Here is a 24,081-nt window from a genome sequence, read left to right on the forward strand (position 1 = left end):
AAATCATTCGGGAGAGGTTTCTTTAACAGTACTTAAACTTGATTCTGATTGTTTTAGCTTCATTTATCATCTTAAGCAGTCTAACTCTTTATTGTTTTTTGATTGTTAACTTGTTGCATTCATAAAAAAAGCATTTTCCTATGGGGCTCAAGCAAACCTTACTAATAACAGTCTGAGCCTTTTCAATTTTCCATTTGCTTACAAAGGTTTTCTTAAGATGGCTTATACTATCATACTTTTTTAAAATTATTTTATCATGAGATATATGCCAAAAGTTGGCTTGACCAAGTCTTTTACTTCAATGAATCATTTTGTCTCAGAGCAGTACTTAGTGTTCTCTGTACTCAGCTGTATTGAGGTTGTACTCTATGTACTTTGTGTTTGTGCAGCTGTCTTTGTGGAACGTTTTCTTTACAAAAATTCTTTTTTGATTAATAGTGTATACTCTCAATGATTAATGGTTCATACTCTCATTTATTAATGGTATATACTCTCAATTCATTTTTTAACAATAATTAAAGTTTGATGGAATATAAAACAAACATAGCTAAAACACTGATTTATGCAGATATTTCAACCATTCGAACTTTAACACTTTTTATCGAGGAAAAAGACTACAGATACAATCTCTTTGGCAGGCCCAGTCGCAAACAACACTTTTGCTCTTACGATGCTTGTTTCATGTCAATCCTTGCCACTCCTTCGTCGAACGTCAATATCTGCGTTCGTTAGGTCAGCTACTTTCGACTTTAACGACCCACTACGCTGAAAGCCTCTTTTTGCTACGTGGCTTTATTTCTTTAATTTTTATTTCATCAGTTTCTAAAATTATTTCCATTTTGATTTTATTGAATAAAATGGAGTTTGGCAAACCCATTCTAAAAGTAAGCTTCAATGGCAGTTGGAATAAGTATAAACTTTAAGCGTAACTTAAATTTTATTTTCTAAACCTTTCTGGCTCACCAGTTTAAACTTTTCCGAAATGCATAAATCAAGCTTCTAAAAGTTCTCATAAATTTTACATATGCTTAAGTGTCCGCATGCTTATATTTTACGCAATTAATACATTTATATTATTTAGCTTTCTGTATTGACAAGGCATTTCCAAAAATTTAAAGGGAAATTTAATTTTTTAGAAACTTGCTCATCTTTTCAATACAATTAAGCTACTTATACGAACCGGGTAAAGTAGCGAAAAATGTAACATGGGAATACTTTTTACCCCCATTTGTTTCTCTATATTCAGAAGACAATATTGACGGCTTTTTTAAGGTTGCTCTTTATGCAGTAAAGTACACCGTAAGTCAAATTATTTTTCTTTAAAAACCATTCAACAAGCATTTAGTTAAACAATAACAGAGTTAATAATATCCATATTGATATATACGGTTAACATTACGGCAAATGGTATTTCTCTTCACTTTCAGTGAGAAACTCATTTTCATTTTTTTATTAAGTCATATTAATCGCTCAATCAACGGTTGCCTTAATTTTTCTCCGTGATTCTTATTCGCTTTATATTTTGGAATTGATAAAACTATGCAGAAATGCTGATAGAAAATTGTTTCCTCAATTTTATATATTTTTTTTTTACCAAGTAAAGACAAAGACAAACTTCAAGTTACTTATAATGCACAGAGTTTAATTGCAGAAGACTTTTTGATGGTGATGCATATGTTAGTTGCTGCAAATGTTTGATTTAATCTTGTTTTAAAAAAACCAGGTTTCTCTATGCATAGCGATGCCGCTTTTCTTGCGGGTTTTGGTTTTATTGCGGCTTTTTAATGGTGCTAATGACAGCGATAAAGCGAGAAATAGATAATAAACTTCTTACAAATTTGCTTATGTACGAGCAAGTTAATTTGAATGTGGATTTTTTCAATTGTTAATGTTTCCTTTAAAAAGTCTTTATCATTTACATGTTGGCGAGTTTAGAACAAAGATATTGATTTTCTTTTCATAGCTTTTTGAATGAATTTATTGGATAGTTTTCAGTTTATTGTAGTTCCTTTACAGTGAGCCTGATGTCCTCTCCTACTACTGCAAAAGTTGCTTTATTGGAAGAGCAAGACTATTCTCTCTTTAATGAAGATAACAGTTGGGAAAGCGTGTCTTTATAGCAAAATAAAAAAATTACGAGTAAAATTTTAGGATGGGGCTAAAATCATTTGCTTCAATATGTCAACTCAAAATACTATTTTGCTTCTTTTTTGACTTTAGGTTGCGGCTGCATAACTTTCTGCTTATCGATAGATTTTATATTTGGCTTTTATTATTTTAAATAAAGTCACAGAGATCCGCTGTTCTTAAATTAATTTTGTTTCACTCCTTTTATTCATATAGCAAATGTAAGATTAAAATTGTTGGTTTAATGCTAATGATGTTAATTCTTGAAATTTCTATTGATGGGAAGAGTTACTTTTTAGAAAGAGGCGCTCATTAAAATAAACAGTAATAAAGTACAATTAAAGTTGAATATGAGGTTATTGGTATGTATTATTTTGATAAGGCTATAAAGATTTTGCCAAAAAATGATGTGCTCATGATTAATGTTTTTTAAGTTTATTTGATGCTGAATTTCAAATGGTATAGTATTTTACTGAGTAAACTGAAGAATTTAAATAAAAAATATGCAGCTAACTTAAATTTTATGTAAATTGTGCAAATCTTTTTGACTTTTTCATTTTGATTGAGACACTTTCTTATATTAGTTGTTTATTGGATAGTTTTAAGATTAGTCTGATTTAAACTGAAACTTTAATATTTGTCATTCTATATTGTCATACTATTTGTTATTCTAATCTCATACTATATTTATCATTATTTAACAATATTTTGTACACTGCATATGGTATCTTCTCTAATCTGGTGTAAATGTGGGTGTGAGTGTGCTTGTTTAGCGAATTTTAAAAGTAAAAGTCTCTTTAGCATTTATGTATGTTAGCGTTACTAAAGAGTTTCCGTCAAAATGCTTATTCAAGGATAACCTCCCAATACATTATTTAGTACATCCTTAATTTGAATATTTTACTCTCATTTTGAAAATGGTTCAAGTTTTGGACCCTTCTGCTACCTCTGTCTGCTCTTCTTTAAGAGTATTTGCTAATAAAAGGTCGGCGGAGGATAAGAATTGGGATGGGGGCGGGAGAGGTTTCAAACTTTACATGCTTATATACACAATTTGTTAAGTTTATTGTTACAGATATCCAAAAACTTTCCAACTAAGGGCTTTGATCACAGTATCAGTGTTACTTTGAATGTGACACACTGTGATACAGACGGATCGTTTTCAACAGATATTCCAATGATGTGCTCTTACCCTTATAGCCAAAACATAATATGGAGTCAAATTAAAGCATATAGGGAAAAGATATCATGTCCAAACACCAAGTTATCAAAGTTTAAATTAAATACAAACAACTTGGCAGGTAATTTTCTTCGTATTTATTTTTTTTTTTTTTTATTTAGGTAGATAAAATCTTGTAGTTATTATTTATTAATTTATTTATAGGAACTTTTTTTGGGGCTGAGAAAAATATTTTTTTGAATAAGCGTCGTTTAATGTTAAAGTAATATAACGATAAGTTTTTAGATGGATTTGAAAATATTTTACAATTACTCTATTCAATTAGGTAACTGCTTAAAAGATAAGCTAAAAAAATGTTACACAAGGGTGGAGCTCCAACTTTACTCTATAGAAGCAACCGAGTCAATAATCGAATGAAAAATTTTAGATATAAAATGTTAATATTTCTCTGAAAAAATTACTTTTATTTGCTTAAAGTAAAACATCCCTTTTTATCACTGTATTTTGTAATGATTCAAACGTCTTCATAGATGATCTGAAGAAGTATACATCAAAAGTATATAAATGCAAAGGTGATCCGTAAGAAGAAGTATAAATCTGCACTCCTACTATTATTAAAAAACATTTAAGATGGTTTAATCCAAGTTCTTGCCTTTATATGAATGCTGGAAATTGGCGTTAATTTTCTTAAACCAAGTGCACAATAAATGAAAAGCGTTTATTTTCTAGAAAGTTACAGCCGAGGTATATATTGGGACGCAAATAGCTAACAAATTTATGTTTGCATGAGTCAACATATTATCAGCAGGTAGATCATTACATCCTTGTTAAAAAATACCTCACTTAGTGTTTTATAAATATATACTAAAGTATAAGATAACTTACACAGCTACGCACATGCTTTTAAACACATGAAGTTAATGGGTCTTTGCTGAGAGACTTATTTTTCTTTGATCTTTTACCAGTAACAAAGCTGAGTGCTATTATTCAAACAATGATGATCAGTTATGGAAAGGTAAGTTAAATATATATAGCCTATAATGTAAATATTTAAGTATTGAAATAAAAATAAAGCCTATAATGTAAATATTTAAGTATTTAAATAAAAAAATATTTAACAAATCTATATAATAAAGTTTTGGTGACTTCAATTTTTTTACTCGGAAAATTTTTTTGCATTCTCCATATTGCATACCAGTTTTCAAATCCGCTTCTTGCATTCGGAAACTATTTTTGGTTTCTCAAATCTGGTTTAAAGTCAGACTTGAAAACTTGTATGACTTACGTTAAATTTCGCTTTATGCATTAACTCAAGTCACACTTCGGTTGTGAAGAATGACTTAAAGTTTGAAGTTCGCTTCTCGCATTCCAACCTTAGTAATTCAACTTTATAATAGCTTAAAAACTTGCAGACAGATTTTTTTGTTTTCTGAAAACAATGATTAAATTAGAACCGCTTAAAAATGCTAACTCTGAGATAAATGTTTTTCCATCTTTGGTCCGAAAAACATTTTTTTGAGGGTATTAGCTTACTATGATCAAGATAAATCAAAAATTTAAAACCAATTATAAACACACTATGGTAAATCTATCGTCTAATATTTAAAAAAAATGCTTGACTTTATTACTCTGAAATTGGATCTCCATATAAAATTGGTTTTGAATCTGATAGTTATCGATGTATGAAGAGTTTATCTAACTGCCAGTTTTCGCTGACTCATCTTTTCTAAACATAATTACAAGATAAACAACTTTTAGTTAATGAAAAGAAATCCAACTTTGCAGTTAAAAAGAGAAAAAGATTGAAAAGCAGATTACAGTAAAAAAACATAGTTACACCTTATTGAATGCAAAGAGAGCTGAAACGAAGTGTTTTTGCCATGATTCTTATAAAGTTTCTTTATCTAAAAATTGAAAGGTAGCATATTTATTTTGTAAAACTTCTTGAAAATGTTATTACTAAGAAACCTCTAACTAAATGTTTACTTTAGTTTTAATTGCCAGGAAAGCTTAAAGTAAAAAAACTACATTAGAACTTCGATCAAGAACAAATTCTAGGACGCTATGCTCAATAGCTTGTGGAGGTTAAATGCTAGAGATGCAAAGGCTGAGCGCATTATGAAATCAAAATAGAAAACTTTTGAATTTTAATCGATGAATATTTTTCATACTTAACGACAGAAATAGAAAATAAAGCATGGGTGGATTATTGAGCAATCCCAAAAAGTCGAGTAGAAGCAATATGCTTTGTGTGCTATAATCTGAGGGAATCTGAAGAACTATGCAAAAATGCATTTTTTAGTGCAGTAATTTATACCCTTGGAAGAGAAAAATGATCCCATGGAAGTTGAGCCATAACATTAGCTCATTTTATCTTACAATGATGACTTTTAATAGTCAAAACACTCTAAGATCTGAAGCTAGAGACAGGTTTTCTTAATACACTATTCAATACTGTTAGGCTGGTTAAAAATGACTGTAAAAAATTAGAGAAGTAGCAGGCTCCAGTTCATTAGTAAAGCTATCAGAGAAATAGTATAATTCAAAAAAAAAATAGTTTCAATCAAGAAATTAATCCTCAGTACTTTGACAATAACACTAAAGTTCAGATTCTATAGAAAATCTTTTTGTGTAATTACAAAATATAGAAAAAGAAGAAATTCGATTGAGACCAATTTAAAGAGGGATCATTGTAAACCACATTAAAAGTTTTTTTGTATAATGTACTAAAGCTTATTTGGTGTTTTTAGAAAATTAAAGTAAACAACCAGCTAAAATTAAGGTTAATAACCAAGATAATCAATATAGCAATCGAGTGCGTCTTGAAAAGCACTCAATAGCTATATTGATTATCAATGCAAATCTCTTACTTAAGCAATTATATGAAGCAGCTCTCAAACAAATGAATGATTTAGAAAAGGTTTATGGTAAGGACTATCCATATTGTATGCTTGGGTACGAACCAATTTGTAAAATCTAAAACCGGGACAAATGCATTTGTCAGAATCCATTACTATGTCTATCTAGAGTACTGTAGCTCAAAAAATGAAATCCCTATCAGATAAAGCACTGCCTTTTTTTTTTTTTTTTACTAGATATCAGAGCATTATTTTGTCTAGAAAATCTTACTGCACTAACTTCAAAACAAAATTTTATATTGAGCGACTATTAGTGAAGAAACTGCTTATACAAGTCCAAACACGATTAAAATGTAATTTACTCTTTTTATGTTCCGAACAAATGGAATCAAAGGTTAACTCCTGAGTTCAGAGAGAATGTTTATTATATCTGCAGTATTGTTTAACTTCCCTGCGAGAAAGTTTCAGTCACCAGGAAATTTACAATCAAACTTAGTGACATGAAAAAATTTACAAGAAAATTCTGTGAAACAAAAAAAAAAAAGGGTTTAGAAATTAAAAATTAAATTAAGTTTAAATTTAGTTTTTTAAAATATTACAAAACAAATTTACAGCCAGCTATGGCTTTAAAAACGTCTTTATAAGTTTTCAAAACATCTCGTAGCAAGATCTCAACAGAATATCTTACCTCACCACTAATTTTATCTCTTAATAATTTTGAAGGTTCTTTACTTATATCAGAATATTGCTCTATGTATTCTTCGTCGATTAAGGACACAAATACAATTAGGGCAACATCTAAATCCAAAAGATTAATGAATAAAGCAAGGATATTGCATTTTTTGAATCATGATTGCATTCTTGCATATAAAATAAATATATTCCTCAAAATTATTCAATGCCTATTTTTATGAAAGATATATTGTAAACACATGCAAAGGAACTTCAATCTATTTTTCTGTGAATAAAAATAAATTACTTTTGCATTCTCTTGACAAACATTTTCTGGTTTCCTTCCTGACACCATTAGATATGAATCCATTAAATTGTGACTTTAAACTATTACACGATTGAAACCTTGATTGATTTCCATCGCCACATGGTTGGCTGCATAAAGACCAGTGAGACCAATCTGACCAAATACCAGTAACTAAAAACAAGAGACTTAATCATCTCAAAGCTATTATTAGAATTGAGGATTAGACCTGCGATAACAATAGCCAATAAAGGAAATTTTTAAAATCAATACCAATCCTTTTAAGCATTAATAAATCAAGCAGGGTAAAAAAAGTAATAGTAATGCCGCAAAGTCAATGAACAATGAGAGTTTTTTGATTAATTCTTTTAACTTAAGAAAAGAGAAGCATTTGACAAATGTTATTAACTTTGAACAAAGTTAATGACATTCTACAAGTTTAATGAAACAGTCAATCCCAGTGCATATCAATAAATATTAACAAATATTGTTCTATTTATACACACAAGATTTTCAAACTTGATTTAGTAGCAGTAAATTTGTAGCGAAACACGAAATAACTCTGGTTAGTTCACAGAAAAATTAATTGAAAACAATCTGACGAATTAATAAATGAATGACAAAACCTACCAGGACATGCAGTTGTCATTTCACAATCTTTCTGAAAATCTTCACTTATTCCATAACAGTTTAAGCCATTATGATTTGGACTGCTGCAATTTCTATATCTATATTTTACACCATTACCACAGGTTTGGGAGCACGATGTAAAATCTCCCCAGTTATTCCACTCACCATCATCTGTTGGTACGCAAAATTAAATTAAAAGCATACTGCATTTAAATTTTTAACCTTAAAACTTATTTGGATAACAGCTACGCACGGTGCATAGAAACATACTCTAAGACAGGGTTGTCCAACGCGTGGCCCGCGGGCCAAAAGGTGGCCCTCGTCAGCCTATGGCATGGCCCGCATATCACGGTCCATTAATTTTGAATTTTTAATTTTAATAAAAATTTCAAATAACAATAATAAAATAAGTTCTACAGGAACAGCATATTATTTATATATTTATAATTCGAATTATACATTCGATTTCGATTATACTTTCACTATATAAATCCGCATTTGAAATAATAAAACGCGCGCTAAAGAAAAAACATTATTTTTATATATTTAATAAAGATGGCTTCAGCTAAAAGACGTAGATGTGATACTGAAAGCGGTCATGGGGGTCGTGTATTTAATCCTTCTTGGACAACTGACTATTTTGTACATGAACAAAGTAATTCTATTATATGTCTAATTTGTTTGGAGAAAATTGCCGTGTGTAAAAGTTATAATGTGAACAGGCACTACAATACAAAACATGCAGTAAGTTATGACAAATTTAAAGGCCAATTTCGAATTGAATTGTCGAAGAAAACTTTTCTTGCACAACAATCAGTGATGAAAACTAAAGTGATTAGCTCTTACAGTGCTACCAAAATAAGTTTTTTAATGGCAGAAGCTATTGCAAAAAGTGGTTAACCTTTTTGTACTGGAGATTTATTAAAAAACTGTTTAAAAATATTTTGTAAAGAGATATGTCATGAAAAAACACCTACTATTGAAGATCTTAGCCTCTCACACCAGACTATTGCTAGAAGAGTTGAAGATCTATCAAAAAATATTGAATTATCATTAAAAGAAAAATTAAATAAATGTGAAGCCTATAGTCTGGCACTGGATGAATCAACAGACAGAGGTGATACTGCTCAGCTAGCCATTTTTATTAGAGGTATAACTAGTAACTTTAAAGTAATTGAAGAACTGTTAGATATTAATCATATGAAGGACACAACAAGAGGAGAAGATATTCTCTCTGAAGTGAAAAAAACATTAGTGAAATTTGAATTACCAAAAAAGAAACTCTGTGGTGTCACTACAGATGGAGCAAGTGCACTAACAGGAAAAAATATTGGATTTATTGCATTACTTAAGAAATCCATTAATCATGAAATTATTTCATATCACTGCATTATACACCAAGAGCAGTTATGTGCAAAAGTATTGGAGATGAAGAATGTTATGGAACTTGTTATTCATACTGTTAACTTTATAAGAAGTCGTGGCCTTAATCACAGACAGTTCAAACAATTACTTGAAGGTTGTGGTAGTAAGGCTGAAGATGTAATTTATTTCAGCCAGGTTAGATGGCTTAGTCGAGCTGCTACTCTGAAAAGATTTTGGATACTATTACCTGAAATAGTGCTGTTTCTAAAAATTAAAGGGAAAGACACAAGCTTGCTTGAAAATATTGACTGTCTGAATGATTTAGCATTTTTGATTGACATGACTCAGATGTTAATGGAATTAAATCTTAAGTTGCAGAGTAAAGATCAACTTATTAGTAAATTGTTTGAAAATGTAGAAATATTTGTTTTAAAATTAAAATTTCTGAAACAACAATTAAGTTCTAAAGTACTTGTCCATTTCAAGGTATTATCTGAAAGAAATATTAATACAATTGACTCTGAAAGATATTGTACTCTTATTTTAAAATTAATTGATGAATTTGACACAAGATTCTGTGACTTTAAAAAGGAAAAAAATGAGTTAGACTTATTTGCGCATCCATTTTCCATCAAAGCTAAGACAGTTAGAAATGAATTTCAAATGGAATTAATAGAATTGCAAAACAATAAAGATCTTAAAGAAGCCTACAAAGAAGTAGAATTGTTAGAATTTTATAAAAAATACATGAGCATTGAAGGTTTTCCTCATTTGTGCAGACATGCTATTAAATATTTTTCACTTTTTGGAAGCACATACAATTGCGAACAGTTATTCTCAAAAATGAAGCATGTAAAAACAGAACAGAGAAATAGATTGACAGATGAACACCTTACTAATACCCTTCGAATTGCATCATCAAATATAAAAGCAGACATAGATCATTTATGCAAAAAAAAACAGTGTCAAGTTTCACATTGATCGAACTTTTGTATAACTTCACTTTGAACCTTAACTATGAGTGTAACTGTTTATTTAAATTTAAATAAAAACTTCAAATTTAATAATTTTTATTTTGGGTATTTTATGTTTTTGGCCCTCAAGTTGATTTTGAAACGAAATAATGGCCCTTACTGTAAAAAGGTTGGACATCCCTGTTTTATACAGCAGATAAGCCATCTTTAAATGTCCACCATTAGAGAAATAATGAAGCATAATACAAATGCATAAGTTTCTAAGGTAAATGTTGACAGGCTAGTAGTTACTGGTCATAAAAAGTCTAAATTTATCAAAATATAAAATCCTTCAGCTAACTTATAGTATTTGATATTATTTTATTGTAAAAAAGTTCACCACTCTTAATTACTATAAAATAAAATAAAAGGATAAAAGTGAATTTTCACTCAATTAAAAGCAAACAACTCTTTGAACCACTCAACAGTTTGTTGTAAGAAACCTGACTGACATTTTCTTACAGCAATTACTAAGTTACAATCATAAATCCTTTTTCCCCATAATAAATCCTTTTTACGTACATTTTGCCATCAATTTATTTTTGTTCATTCTCCACAAAAGTTCCTCAAATACCATAATAACAAAAAACCACTCAAACAATATTTATAAGATTTTCTGTGCAATATATATGCAATGTTTGGAAACAACCTTATGCAGTTGTTTCCAAACATTGTATATATATTGACCTCATAGCTCTAAGGAAATATTACAAACTAAAACTTTATAATTATGTAAAAATATTTAAATATATGTTTACAATCAATGAGGAGTTATTTAAAGTTGATTTTTTGGAAGGTAAAAGATGAAAATACTCTGCATATAAAACTTTTAATAACCACTCCCTATGTTTTCTTGAACTGAATGAGTAATTTACAAGCATTTTTGAAGAATGAGCTCTTTTTAAAACATTTTTGGTAGCAAAACTAACTTGGATGTTTTCTAGAGGTAAAAGATACGATTAATTTTTAAAATCAAGTTTTAAGATCTTAGCAGTTGTAAAAGTGACAGCTAACTTTTTTATATAAATAACTGTTTGATTTCATTTTCTTTAAATATCCTAACATCTGAAAAGGAATGGCAGAATATTTAACTTAAAGTTTCTAACTCTCGGCAAATATTCTGCCTAAAGCATGATAACACTGAGCAACAAATATATATATTCTTTAGCCCGTTTTTAAAACTTTGAAAATTTATACAATTAATCATGGAGATCATGGAGATCTTATACAATTAATCATGGGGACTTCAATTAATTGCTCAAAATAAGGTAACCAGTTCAAGTTAATGACAAAATTGAGCCTTTTTTTACTTTTATGACCTCCCCTATTGATCCTGGCACATTGAGAACAATAATAAAATCTGACCACAGGTTACCCTGTTGCTAATCTACACAAGGTCTTAACTAAATAATAAAAAGCGGCCGAAACTGAACAGAAAAGATTTTTTTTGAATGAGCTAATTTGAAAAAAGCTAATTTGAAAAAATTCCCATTTCAATAAAAGCAAAAAAAACATTAACAAATGTAATATTTCATTTGTAATTAGAAACATACCTGGGCATTTAAAAAGTTTACAGGTTTCTGTTTGAAACTCATTTTCATCGTGATTGGTGAAAAGATTATGGTCAATTGGATATCTTAGTCTACGTCCTATTCCACAAGTTACACTGCACTCACTCCAGGAACTCCATAGTATATTAAACTTGTCTAAAGATGTTAAATGAGATTTTTTAGTGAAAAGGTTACACAAAGATCTAAATAAAGTTTACATCTCATTTATTTAAAGGAATCCATATCTTACTTATTTAATGTACTTCCAAAAACAGAGGCAATTAAAATGGAAGCTTATTTGCTTTTTTGCGAATGCTTTATCCCATCTACTACCACATGTCACAAACTGAAGCCTGATAATTAAGCTAAACTTTTTCCTTTTTGAAAATATTCAAGAAAGCCACAGTACTTAATTACAAATTGTAAACCTGAAGTTCATTTTATTTGATAACTTTGATTACCAATGAAATAAAATTCACGTGCAACACTTTATTTCTACCGATTTGTTACTACAAAAAGACTGGGTTTTAAAATAAAATTGGTAATCAAATTTCTTCTTAGTAATATTTTTGCAACTTGTTTTAGAGAAATAAAAGCATTAGAGCTAACAATAAGGCTAATTTTAAATTAATTCCTTCTAAATATCATTAACTAGTAGCTTCACAAAAACTAACTGTAATCTGACAATCTATAATTTGTATTTTGTCAATTATTATTATTTTTTGTTGTAACAAATATATATTACTATTACTATTACTAGTAATTTATATTAGCGTTTGATTGTAGATAAGAGCATAATTTTGAAAAAAATCTCTTTTCAAAAAGTTTTAAAATTCAAATAAGTCTCTTTTCAAAAAGTTTTAAAATTGAAATAAGTCTCTTTTCAAAAAGTTTTAAAATTGAAATAATTCTCTTTTCAAAAGGTTTTAAAATTGAAATAATTCTCTTTTCAAAAGGTTTTAAAATTGAAATAAGTCTCAGGGCAGAGAAAGAATACCCTAAACTAAAAGATTTTGAAGAATTGACAAAATTTTACTAAGGTCTAATTTTAAAAGATAAAATTCCCAAATATTTTTCTCAACAGTACTTTTAAATGCTGAAATTGTAAGAAGTGCATAAAGTTTTATATATTACTCTTCATCTTAGAGAAACTAATCACTGTTTTTAGATTTTGGTAAATGAAATATATTAATTGAAGTTGCAGTAAATTTAAAAATTTACTACAACTTCAATTAAAATATTTCAATAACCAGATATTCAAAAAAAAAATGTAAGGATTTTGCTTAAAACGATTCATACAGATTTTTTCGGTTTTGTTTTTGTTTGCAAAATCTTTTTTATATAGTTGACCTCTATTTTCATTTTTGAACTGGTATTTGTGTATACAAATATTAGAAATGCAACTTTAACTTTTATTTGAATTTTTATGTACAGTTTTAAAGCTCAGCTTCATAATTTTTATATGAATAAATAAAGTGCACAGAAATAATAAAGGTATGTTGATTTAAATTATTGCTCCAAAATATTTACAAAAAATAGTCAGTATAAATATTTAATATAACCATCTAAGACCATCTATTTATTTTGTGGTCTTCTAAATCTATTTTCAGAATATAGTTTCTTTTTTTTGCAAAATACGAAAGGAATGATTGGTCCCATTATTTTGAAATCAATTTACATTTACTTTTTAAATTTGAACATTAATTATAAAAGCATTTTGTTTGTTAGATTTTTCATCAAAGAGACTATTTATGTTTCAAACAATTATCATTCCATCTTCTCGAAAATAAGAGTTACATTAAAATGTTTAAGTGTTTAAAAACAAAATAAAACATCGTTACTTAAAGCACAATCCAAAAAAAATCTCTCATGTTGATACTTCTGTTTGATTGGGAATTCAACTTCTTAAATTTGAGTGTAAAAGAATAAGAACTGCTTATAATGAAATTTTTAAAATAGATCATAAACAAAACTCAAATAAAAAAGCTTAATTCAGATTGGACCTATAACCAAAAAAACAAGTGCCCTCAAATAACAAGATTCTGATCTATTTGCTTTTTTTTTCTAAAAGTATGTTTTAAATTTTTAAGTTGATATACATTTTTTACAAAAACAAGCGCTAATTTTCATTTCATATCATTTAGCTAGTAAAATACAAATTCATTCAACAAAGAAAGGAGAAACTTAATCAGGAACTGTAGTTAACCTGATATTTGATTGAAGTTTTAAGAGTTTGTACGCCAGGACATTCAATATTATTGACAAAAGCGAAAAAGAAGTTTTTCATTTGAGGTGATTTGTAAAGTATAAGTTGAACGCGAAATTTTTGTAGAGACAGTTTTTTAAATGAGTAAAAAGAAAGATTTTAAAGTTGTAACGCTGTGCTGCCTGCGAGAAAACTACATCAAAATAAAAAAATTTACTTAAAAGTTTTTTTGATTTATTTTTAAGTTTAAACAAAGAGCTAAACTTTCAATAAAATTTTTCCATATACTTAAAGAATAAGTACCTGAATGCTTTTTATTTTTACCTTGGCATTCCAAAACTGTCTGATTAAAAAAGTATCCATATGGACAATGACATTCAAAAGTCCCATTCAAGTTTGTACAAGTAGAGACTGTATACTTACAGCTCACTGAACACTCATCAAAATCTAAAAAAATGCATAATTTTCAATTGTGGTGAAGTATATAAAGTTCTGAATCTATATGAGAAAATAAATGAACAAAAATAATGAAAAATAAATTAATCAGAACTAAGGGTATACTAAAAAATCCAAATGAAATCTAATTTTAAATTTTGAATGAAATTGCGCAAACTATAAATTTAGATAGCAGCAACAAGGATATTAACCTTGACATTCCCTAGTTGTATGATTAAAATGGTATCCTGGTGGACAATTGCATTCAAATGTTCCATTCAAATTTTTGCAAGTTGAGTTTTGGTACATGCAGCTTACTAAACATTCATCAAAATCTAAAAGTATACATATAATGCATGCATAATAGACATTAAGAACAAAGCATTTATTGCATCAGCTCTTCAAAGTCAACAAAATTTTTTCCATAAAGCAGAAGTTCAGAAAAAAAATCTTCTAAAACTTGTGTACATTAGCTAATCATAAGTTAAGAAACAGAGAAAAGGTTTAAGTTATTGTTAAGTATAGCTGTATGAACAGATAATCACCTTGGCATTCTAAAACTGAGTCATTGTAAAAGTACCCCTGTGGACAAATGCATTTAAATGTTCCATTCAAATTTAAACAAGTAGAGTTTGCATACTTGCAATTTACTAAGCATTCATCAATATCTAAAATATTATAAAGTATTATGCACTGCAGACAACTTGAATTAGAAATGATTGTGTCAGACCATCAAAAACTAAAAATAATTGAGCTTTTAATCAGATTTTATAAGAGGAAATATTTCTTCTTTATTAAGTTTAGCACATTAACCTTAACTTAAATTCATAGTGACAGAAAAGTAAAAGTTATCATAAAAATACAGTTTTATTTAAGAATACTTATTCACCTTGGCATTCTGAAACTGAGTTATTGGAAAAGTACCCTATAGGACATATGCATTCAAACGTTTCATTGGAGTAAGCCTTAAAAGTATCAGTCCTTCAAAAAACCGAAGAAGTTTGTTTTTAAAACAGAAGCATTTTTTTAATGTTTTGATTGTATGAGATTAAACTTAGATGTATGTAAAAAGTAGAATTTAAACTTTAAAAAACCTAACCTTGACATTCTCCAACACTATAATTAAAATGGTATCCCTGTGAACAATTGCATTCAAACGTTCCATTCAAATTTTTACAAGTTGAGTTTTTGTACATGCAGCTTACTGAACATTCATCAATATCTAAAAGTTTATAAAAGAAATATGCACAACTAGAGCAGAATTAACTTACCTTAGTTAAGGGAACACAAAAGAAGCACAAATTATTGTAAAAATGTAACTATAACTAAGCAAAGTTTTCACCTTGGCATTCTAAAACTGAGTAATTGAATAAGTACCCCTGTGGACAAATGCATTGAAATGTTCCTATCAAATTTAGGCATGTAGAGTTTTTATACCTGCAGTTTTCAAAACATTCATCATAATCTAAAATAATAAAGTACATTTATTTCTGTAGAAATATAGGAAAAGCTTAAATTATCAAAAGAGTAAGTATGAAATGAAAAATATTTACCTTGGCATTCTAAAATTGTCCAATTAAAAAAGTATCCCAACGGACATATGCAATTAAATGTTCCATTCAAGTTTATGCAAGTAGAATTTGGATATTTACAGCTTACCAAACATTCATCAACGTCTGAGAAAAATAAATATACATTTGTGCAACATAAAATGTAAAGAAAATGATACTATCAAAAAAAGAGGAAGACATGGTTTACTTGGAATGATAGCATTAGTACTTGATGATAGTTTTGCTTGAGATAATTAAAATCATTCTGCCGAATATTAAATATAGATTATTAATAAAGCATTTTCATTGAACTACAAATAATTTACTATAACTATGTAAAGCATTGCTAAATATATTTTTGTTGTGGTGTATTGCTGTTTAATTAGAAAATACTTTCAACACTAAAATGTATATAATGCAATACTCATAAAAATGGAGTAAAGCAGAAAGGCGAAAGTTCATATGAAGAAAACAAATATTGTAAATGAACTGATTTGATTTGGAAAAAAAAAAAAAGAAGTACTGCACATAAGTAAAATTCAAGAATAACATAAGAAATATGTAAAGCCTCATAGAAGAAAAAAACTTGGTTGCCGTATGTGTGCTGAATTTCTTGCACCATTTCGAGCTCAGAAAAAAGTTAAAATTACTTGAACTTAGGTGTAAAGTTACTGATTGCTGCTTTTATTTACCTAATTTCAAAGTTTTTATTGAAAAAAAAGGAGGCAGGTAATGAACATTATTGATATTGAAAAAGAGACGATAAATGATGTTTTGCAATAATATGACTGTGCTTGTGGGTGATATAACTAGGATTGCTCATACATACACACATACAAAGAAACAAAAATACATACATAGAAAAATTTTAGCTGCTTTTTAAATATTGAAGCCCAAATCAGTTTTATGTTTTTTTGAATTAATTTTTTTTTGAAATGATGATTGGTTTTGTTGAATTTTTATGACACCATCTTATATGAAATTATACCGACACCGTATTTTATGTGCCGTATATTATTAATGCTATATTAAGCCTTCTTCCACGAGGCTACGTCTTATGTATACTTTAATAATATTTGTAAACATTAATTTCGACTTTTATTTCCTCCATCATGAGTGAATACAAAACTTTAATAAGTTTTGTAAATTGAATCTTCCACACCCATTCCAGTTTTTGTTTTACTCCATGGAGTTGCCCTACTGCACAATAATACTAGTTGAATTAAAATCCTTTATGAACTTGGTGGAAGTGTTTTTGGGGTTCTGTTTTTTATCTCCTTTATTTTATAAAACAATTTTTTTTTGTGTTTTTTTAAATTGCATTTTGTTAAAAATCATATTTACTGTGATAAATAACAATCCTACCTCTTAGATTTTATATCAACTATAAACTGTTAATAATCTTTGTTACTATTTCAACTACAAACTATTAATTGGTATGGAATAAGATTATTTACTGAAATCATAAGATTTCAGTAAATAATCTTATGCATTTTTACACCCTGTTTTTAGGATCCTGTATAGAAAAATTTCACAATAGAAATGCTGGAGAAAAAAGAAACCTAAGAGTGTCTTGCCACTTCTTTAATATATAGGAATGAAGTAATGAAAATAGCTTTTTGTAAACTTCCGAGACTACCAAACTCCGAGCAAAATAAGTAAAAAGGAAAACAAATGTCCAGTCTGAAACTTATTGAACAATCATAGTGAAAGGTATTAACATTAACGAAAGTTAATGAGGAAGTTGTGACAAAAAAGTTAATATCAGCTCTGATAAGAGCAATTGTTATTTGTAAACCTATTTAAACTAATTTTGAAAAAAGTATACGGGACTGTAGATTTAATGCATATTTTTGGAAGGTTGTCTATTGAGACATTTAGAAAGAACACAATAAGTCCACCTGACATTTATAAAACTATATTTCAAAACAATATTATGATAAAAATTGTGTCAGCTAAATTAACTTCCACTGACTCATATATGTATGGTATGTTTTACATAATGCTAATGAACTAAAGTATAACATCTAAAGAAAGATTATACCTACGCAAGATGAACCTTTATTTTCATATGCATAGCCATTTTTACATGTGCAAACTCTGTAAGCACCGTTCTCAGATATACATATTTCATTTTCCATAATATTGAGACTATCATATGGGTATTCGTCTAAATATCAAAAAGATATTTATTAGAATAATTAAACATAAAAAGAACAAAATATTTGGTGAACATTCTGATGAGAATATCTTCTTTATAGGCTTTGGGGTTTCGTCAATTACTTTATCTTTACTTATAATGTGTAAAAGTTTTTTTCTCCATTCATTTTTGAAATCTTCATCGGTGGATGGTATTTTAAAAGCGAAACACCTTTCTTTCTTCGAGAAGTACCGAAGTCGAAAATGGAACAATTAGCACCATGCGTTGGCAAAATCCAAGGATAAATCAACAATCTTCTTGAAAATATTATTCTTAAACGAGTCATTTTCAGCATCACCATAACTTCATTGAGCCATAGTAAGGTTTATATATTCAGAAAGATTTTGATACTCAGAGAACAGCTCAATCCGGTCATAAATAAAGAATAAATAGTGAATTACTGTATTTTATTCTGCATTTTTTGCGCCTTAGTCATATCTGTTTGAGGAATTCACAGCCCAAACATTACTTAATAGTGTTAAATATGGCAGCTCTCAAGACACAGGGAATTAAATGTTCTCTAAATAGGACTACTCTTGATCATGAACTGCTTATAGCTTATTGGTTGTGAATGATACGCCTCAACCTAATCTACAAGGTTGAGGCGTAAATTTATGATTACATGAAGCTGCATAGAGTTGACAAAAAATCAAAACAGTTTCACCAGCGCATTACAAAAAGACTCCTACTAATTCACAACATTGTTCAACAGATTCGTTTAGTTTCAAAAAAAGTTTTTTAACTAAATATGCCGCTATTATAAATTTCTAACTGACAATTTACATAATGGTAGATAATTAGTCTAAATCTTAAAAAAATAATTGATATGTTATATTTTATTTGGTCATTTCTCATTTCATTTTTTTGCATGTGATCAAAACCTTGTTTCAGTACAAAGTAGTAACGGATATTCATAACCAAAAATAAGGAAAAATAGTTTAAATACATTTAAAAGATAGATAAAATTTACCAATTCTCATTTGACTGAACCATTTAGCTGAGATAGGTTTCAAAGAACTTAGACTTTCATTAGCTTGCTTGAAAGCAACTGATAACGAATCAACACCTGGACCTTGACACATGAGAGCCTCAATATAGTACTTGTTGTTGGCTTTTAAAAAAATTTCCCCAGATTTTTGGTCTGATCTAAATTAAAATATAAAAATATATAACTCTAATTGGTCGTATTTCTCATAAAATGCTACAAAACATGTGATGAAAGTTAATAAAATAAATTAAATATATCAAACTGCAAGTTGGTATAAACTAAACTATACTGAAATATGTTTTTGAATAATATGAAAACCGAAAAAAAAGGTTTTTCTTTTAGATTGATTACGATTATTGTTTTATGACTAAATTTTTTTTAGTCACCAAAACTATTTATTGCCATTAACTCATTTACCACAAACTCCTTCCATTCCTTTACATTATCGCACCATGGAAATCATTTAATATAAATACTGTAAGAACATTAAATTAAAGCGTTTATCTATAGTGTTTTATCTTGTGTTTACATTTTTTACTGAAATATCCAGTAACTTATACTACTCAATCACTATTTCAAGATTTAACATCAGCCTTTTTACAAGTTTGTAACGAGCGTTACTCGCTCAACACCAAGAGGCCTTGAGAGAAAATGTAGTTAAAAAAGAAAGGGACTTAACAAGGTTAGATATTACAAACAGAGAAAGTCCAACTTATTTTAAAAACATACATATTATAACAACAGTTTTTCTATAACCTTAAGAAACTTATATGTTAAATAACCACAGAGCAAATATTAGAATTACATAAGAAATTTCGCGAGCAAATTACAAGCACAGCTTAGTTCAGTTAGAGTGCAACCATTACGCTGAACTAGCAGATATCCCCACACCCTTACTTATCTGGTTCTTCTAACCTACAAACCTTACTGCACAAATTCAAATAACTAAATGCATAAAAGCTAGTTGAAGCAACAAAATACGGCAAAATACGATAAATGAAGCGACTATATGCAATTGGCAAAACCATCTTTTTCTCATATAAAATTTTCAAATCTCAGACAGTGCTTATGGTAATCCAGCTACAAATGCCAGTTAAACCCCATCATTAGGCTAATTTGTTAAACACGAGAAAAATTTTATATTACCAAAAGAGACATCCGCTTGTTTCCCATGCTCAAGAGGAACAAGTGGATGTTTCAAGCGCTTTCAAACTCAAGATAAGCTTGTAGTTTTGTCGTAGCGAATACAACTTTGCAATTTTACGATTTCTCTTCTCCTAAGTAAATGTGACCACATAAATTTCGCGTTCAATTTATATTTTACAAAATACTTCTAATATGCTAATAAAAAAAAACCTCTCAAACTATATTTACAGTATTTTATTATCCGCCTTACGCAGTTTCTTAAAAGAAATTCAAAGACAGGCACATAGGTTAACATGTTAAGAGCACAAAGGAATTATATTACTATACTTTAGCAATACTACGTATAAAAATATTAGGCGGAAAACTAGTATACAATTACATTGTAGATATTTGTTCTAAGTAATGTTCCTCATAATAAATTATTTTCAGGGTGAATACAATCAGAAAATAAACAAACATTTTATTATCATTTAAGATGGGGTTATGGGACAGGAGGAAGAGAATCGAAAAAAATGTAATATGAATGCATTTAGTTATTTATATTCAATAGTAAACACAATGGAAAACATTTCTAGCTTACTCTTAATCCCATCATTTACCATCTCTAACATCAAATTTAAGCTGCCTTTTATATCTTGTTACCTTTGAGATTTCCTAGTCCTTTTTTTCATATAATGTTTAATTGCAGAAATTGAAAGATTTGACAAATATTCTCTTTGCTGAGATTTGCAAAAACATTTATCAACCTTATAATTCTTAATGAAAAAGTAAAGTGTACTGGATTCGTAAAAAAACATGATTAATTTTTACTAATGACAAAGTTGGTATACGTTTTCTACAAGACTTACTTTGGTTAAATACTAATATGACCCAAAATAAACATTTGCACACAAACTGAAAATTTGTTTGCTTTCCACGTTTAAGATAACATTTAAATACCAGTATACATTTACTTTGTAATCTGAAAAGGCAGTTAAATCTAAATTTGAGTAATCTCAACACTACCATTTCTGCCAGCAGTCTTGGTTATGAAATCAGAATCTAAATTTATTTTAGTTATGTAGTTTTAAAGCAATCGACATATTTAATCTTGAAAATATTAGGCATTAAAAAGTAGCGGATCAGAATTTTTTTAATAAGATTTTAACAGAAAAAGAGATAAATTGTGATCTATTACATCTTTTCATGCCAACAACTGACTGTGTAATTGAATTGCGTGGGAGAAACTATGTTTTAAAATTGCAACGTTGTGCTTCCTGCGAGAAAACTATTGACTGTGTACAAGAAAAATTAAATGGAGAGGTGGTATTTTTGATGTGCTTCAGGAGTGCATCAAGTGATATCATAAATTGATTACTTTGCACATATAAAATCCTTCCACTGACTGGACGCATATGTAGAGTGTGTATTAGTTATCCGAAAAGACTTAAATAGCTAGTAAAGGCTTATCCCTACGAAAGGTACAGGACTACTTGGTCATAAAATGCAGGACTACTTGTTTATAAATCGCATGGTTAGAAATATTTTGTTTCATCTCCCATTTTAAATATTGGAAGAAAATTTTTGATTTTCTTCTGAAAATAAAAATGGCTTAAAAGTTTAGCTTTAATTTTAAAGAAATGAAATCTTATGCTTTAATTTACTTATATTTAAACAAGTTATACAAGTAATCATCACTAATTAAAATGAATAACTAATTTTCTCTAAACGTTAAAAGTAGGAGATAAAACAAAATAATTCTTACCTTACAAAATGTCTTAAGCTAAGTATAAAAAGGTTTTCATACCATATATCTTACCTGCTCCAAGTCAGATATACTATCCATTTATTCTGACTAATAATCTTAGTTTTGTTGCCAGGATCAATGCCTCCACTTAAATACAAATCACAAAAGTCATCACAAGAAATATAAAAAGTATAGTTCCCATCACGTGCTACTTGAAACCATCCTCTTATTCTCTGAGAATAATTCCTATCAAAATTTCGAGGTGCATGAAACTCATCAATAAAGTGGTAGCCATCGGGATATTGAGGATACTTGGAATCTTTTTCCAATTCAGAAAATGAAGATTGAGAATAGCGAATATTTAAGTAAACGTCTCGAACCAAAAAACCAAGATCTGCATTTAAAAAAGGAAAATATCAGTAAGGTTATAATAATAGTTAGTCTTTGAAGAAAAAATAACAATAGCAGTTAAACTATTAAGTATATTTATCATCAAAAATTCAATTTATTATCACAAAATTAGTTTTTATTAAATATCCATTTTTAAAAACATCAAGTTTTTGAAGGTTAGTTATGGTAAACTAGACGATATGACAAATATTTTAGATCAGACAATACTGAAGCTGAACATCAGAAATTTTGGGACTCTAAAATCAATGTTCGTTTTTTAGTTCTCATTTGTAATTCTCCCAATGAACTTGCATACTTACCGTAAAAATAAAAGTTCATGGGACAATACCATGGGAAGTGATAAAAGTATAATAAATATACTGAGTTTTTCCAAAACAAGCTTACTTTGTTACTTAAAATTTAATGATCAGAATAAAATTTTGCGAAGATATTTAGATGTAACATTCTGCATTTCTCAACAAATAATTGTAAATCTTCCGAACAGATCTTTAAAATCATACAGATCTTCTTGTAATCTACTAATTCAATAAATCAAAATACCTTAAGCCGGGTTTTATTCATATACCTGATCAACTAGTTAAAATGTTAATGAAATAATTAAAAACATTAACTAACTGCAATGTCTTCGAAAATGGCTTGCGTACTTTTTAAACGGGATCAAAAATAAATTTGCGTAGTTTTAATTGAAAAGCAGAAGATTTTTGAAGTGAAAAAGTTTGCTGAAGAAAAAGCGTATACTGCAATTTATTGCATTAAAATTAAGCTTATCAAAAAATAATTAACAATAATTGCTTAAGGTGGTTCACCACTGAAAAAATCTATATTTTTATTAAAATTTTGTTTTTGAGATTTTTTTTGATTTGCAGTAATTCAACATAGCTGTTAACGTTTCTGAAGTCTGTTTAAACATATCTTGAGTATTTTTTGAGATATTCTTCTTTATTTAGACCTTATCAGACAACTTAACCATAGCAACGGCCCCTAGCAACACAAACTTAGGTTTATGATTGCCTTTTCTCTTGGCCTTAGCATTAGTTTTTTGTCAAATTTATTTAGTTACGCATTAGTTTAATAGGCCAGCATGGATTTACAAAAATATAGAATGAAACAGTGAAGAGAAGTTGCTATTTTTGTATGACTCATCATATAATTTATTTTGTGATAATTTATTGTTGTGTTTTAAAAGCTTTGTGTTATTTATATTATTTAGTATAATTTATCAGTTTTATATTATATATTTTAGAATATTAGAATATTATACATAATGGGTACAATACATAATGAAACAAAAAAAAAGTTTAAAAAGAAAAAGAACATTTCGTGGCTACCAGTGGAACAAAACACCTACCCTAAAAGACGAAAATGTTAAGCATGTTTCAGTAAGTGCTAGCAAAGTTTCCTTAGAAAAAGTTGAAAATAATAGCAATTCAGAAAACTATAACATTATAATAAACTTCTCTATTTTAAAAAAAGTTATTATTAGTATAGGCAGTTGTCCAGAATGTAACAGTTGTATTGTTGTTACAGATGACAACGATAAACGAAGTGGATTTTGTCACAATTTAAATTTTAAATGTACCAAATGTAAATTTCATTCAAATTTTACATCTGATAGTTTAAAAAAAACTCTACTAAAACAAGCCAGAAACTATTTTAATATCAACCTTAGAATGGTAATTGCTTTCCGTGAAACTGGCAAAGGATACCAAGACTTAGTGGA

The 24,081-nt window shown here is 28.5% G+C and overlaps 1 protein-coding gene across 10 annotated transcripts in view; it reads right to left on the reverse strand.

Annotated features, from left to right (window-relative positions):
• Window positions 1–4,250: 4,250 nt before the first annotated feature.
• The window catches only part of LOC149890546 (uncharacterized), a 32,673-nt gene continuing 12,842 nt past the window's right edge, over window positions 4,251–24,081 (reverse strand). For 2 of the 10 annotated variants that reach the window (XM_090082699.1, XM_090082695.1), the window contains exons 4-18: window positions 22,023–22,344; window positions 19,061–19,236; window positions 17,935–18,060; window positions 15,894–16,016; window positions 15,683–15,805; window positions 15,440–15,562; window positions 14,886–15,008; window positions 14,553–14,657; window positions 14,230–14,352; window positions 11,703–11,855; window positions 7,772–7,942; window positions 7,145–7,315; window positions 6,854–6,963; window positions 5,147–5,211; window positions 4,874–5,033 (exon numbers count right to left, since the gene is read on the reverse strand). In XM_090082699.1, coding sequence (XP_089938825.1) covers window positions 5,003–5,033; window positions 5,147–5,211; window positions 6,854–6,963; window positions 7,145–7,315; window positions 7,772–7,942; window positions 11,703–11,855; window positions 14,230–14,352; window positions 14,553–14,657; window positions 14,886–15,008; window positions 15,440–15,562; window positions 15,683–15,805; window positions 15,894–16,016; window positions 17,935–18,060; window positions 19,061–19,172 — 1,659 coding nt within the window. In that variant the 5' untranslated portion in view covers window positions 19,173–19,236; window positions 22,023–22,344 and the 3' untranslated portion in view covers window positions 4,874–5,002. Of the gene's footprint in view, window positions 4,288–4,873; window positions 5,034–5,146; window positions 5,212–6,853; window positions 6,964–7,144; window positions 7,316–7,771; window positions 7,943–11,702; window positions 11,856–14,229; window positions 14,353–14,552; window positions 14,676–14,885; window positions 15,009–15,229; window positions 15,322–15,439; window positions 15,563–15,682; window positions 15,806–15,893; window positions 16,017–17,934; window positions 18,061–19,060; window positions 19,237–20,866; window positions 21,024–22,022; window positions 22,345–24,081 lie in introns of those variants that run through there. The other 8 variants (XM_090082698.1, XM_090082694.1, XR_016451016.1 and 5 more) reach the window with 7 other exon arrangements.

This window comes from Hydra viridissima, unplaced genomic scaffold (genome assembly GCF_058129835.1).
Source record: "Hydra viridissima isolate aposymbiotic clone 2 unplaced genomic scaffold, HvirCarnegie_v1 scaffold_3, whole genome shotgun sequence".
In the NCBI taxonomy this organism is placed as follows: Eukaryota; Metazoa; Cnidaria; class Hydrozoa; order Anthoathecata; family Hydridae; genus Hydra; species Hydra viridissima.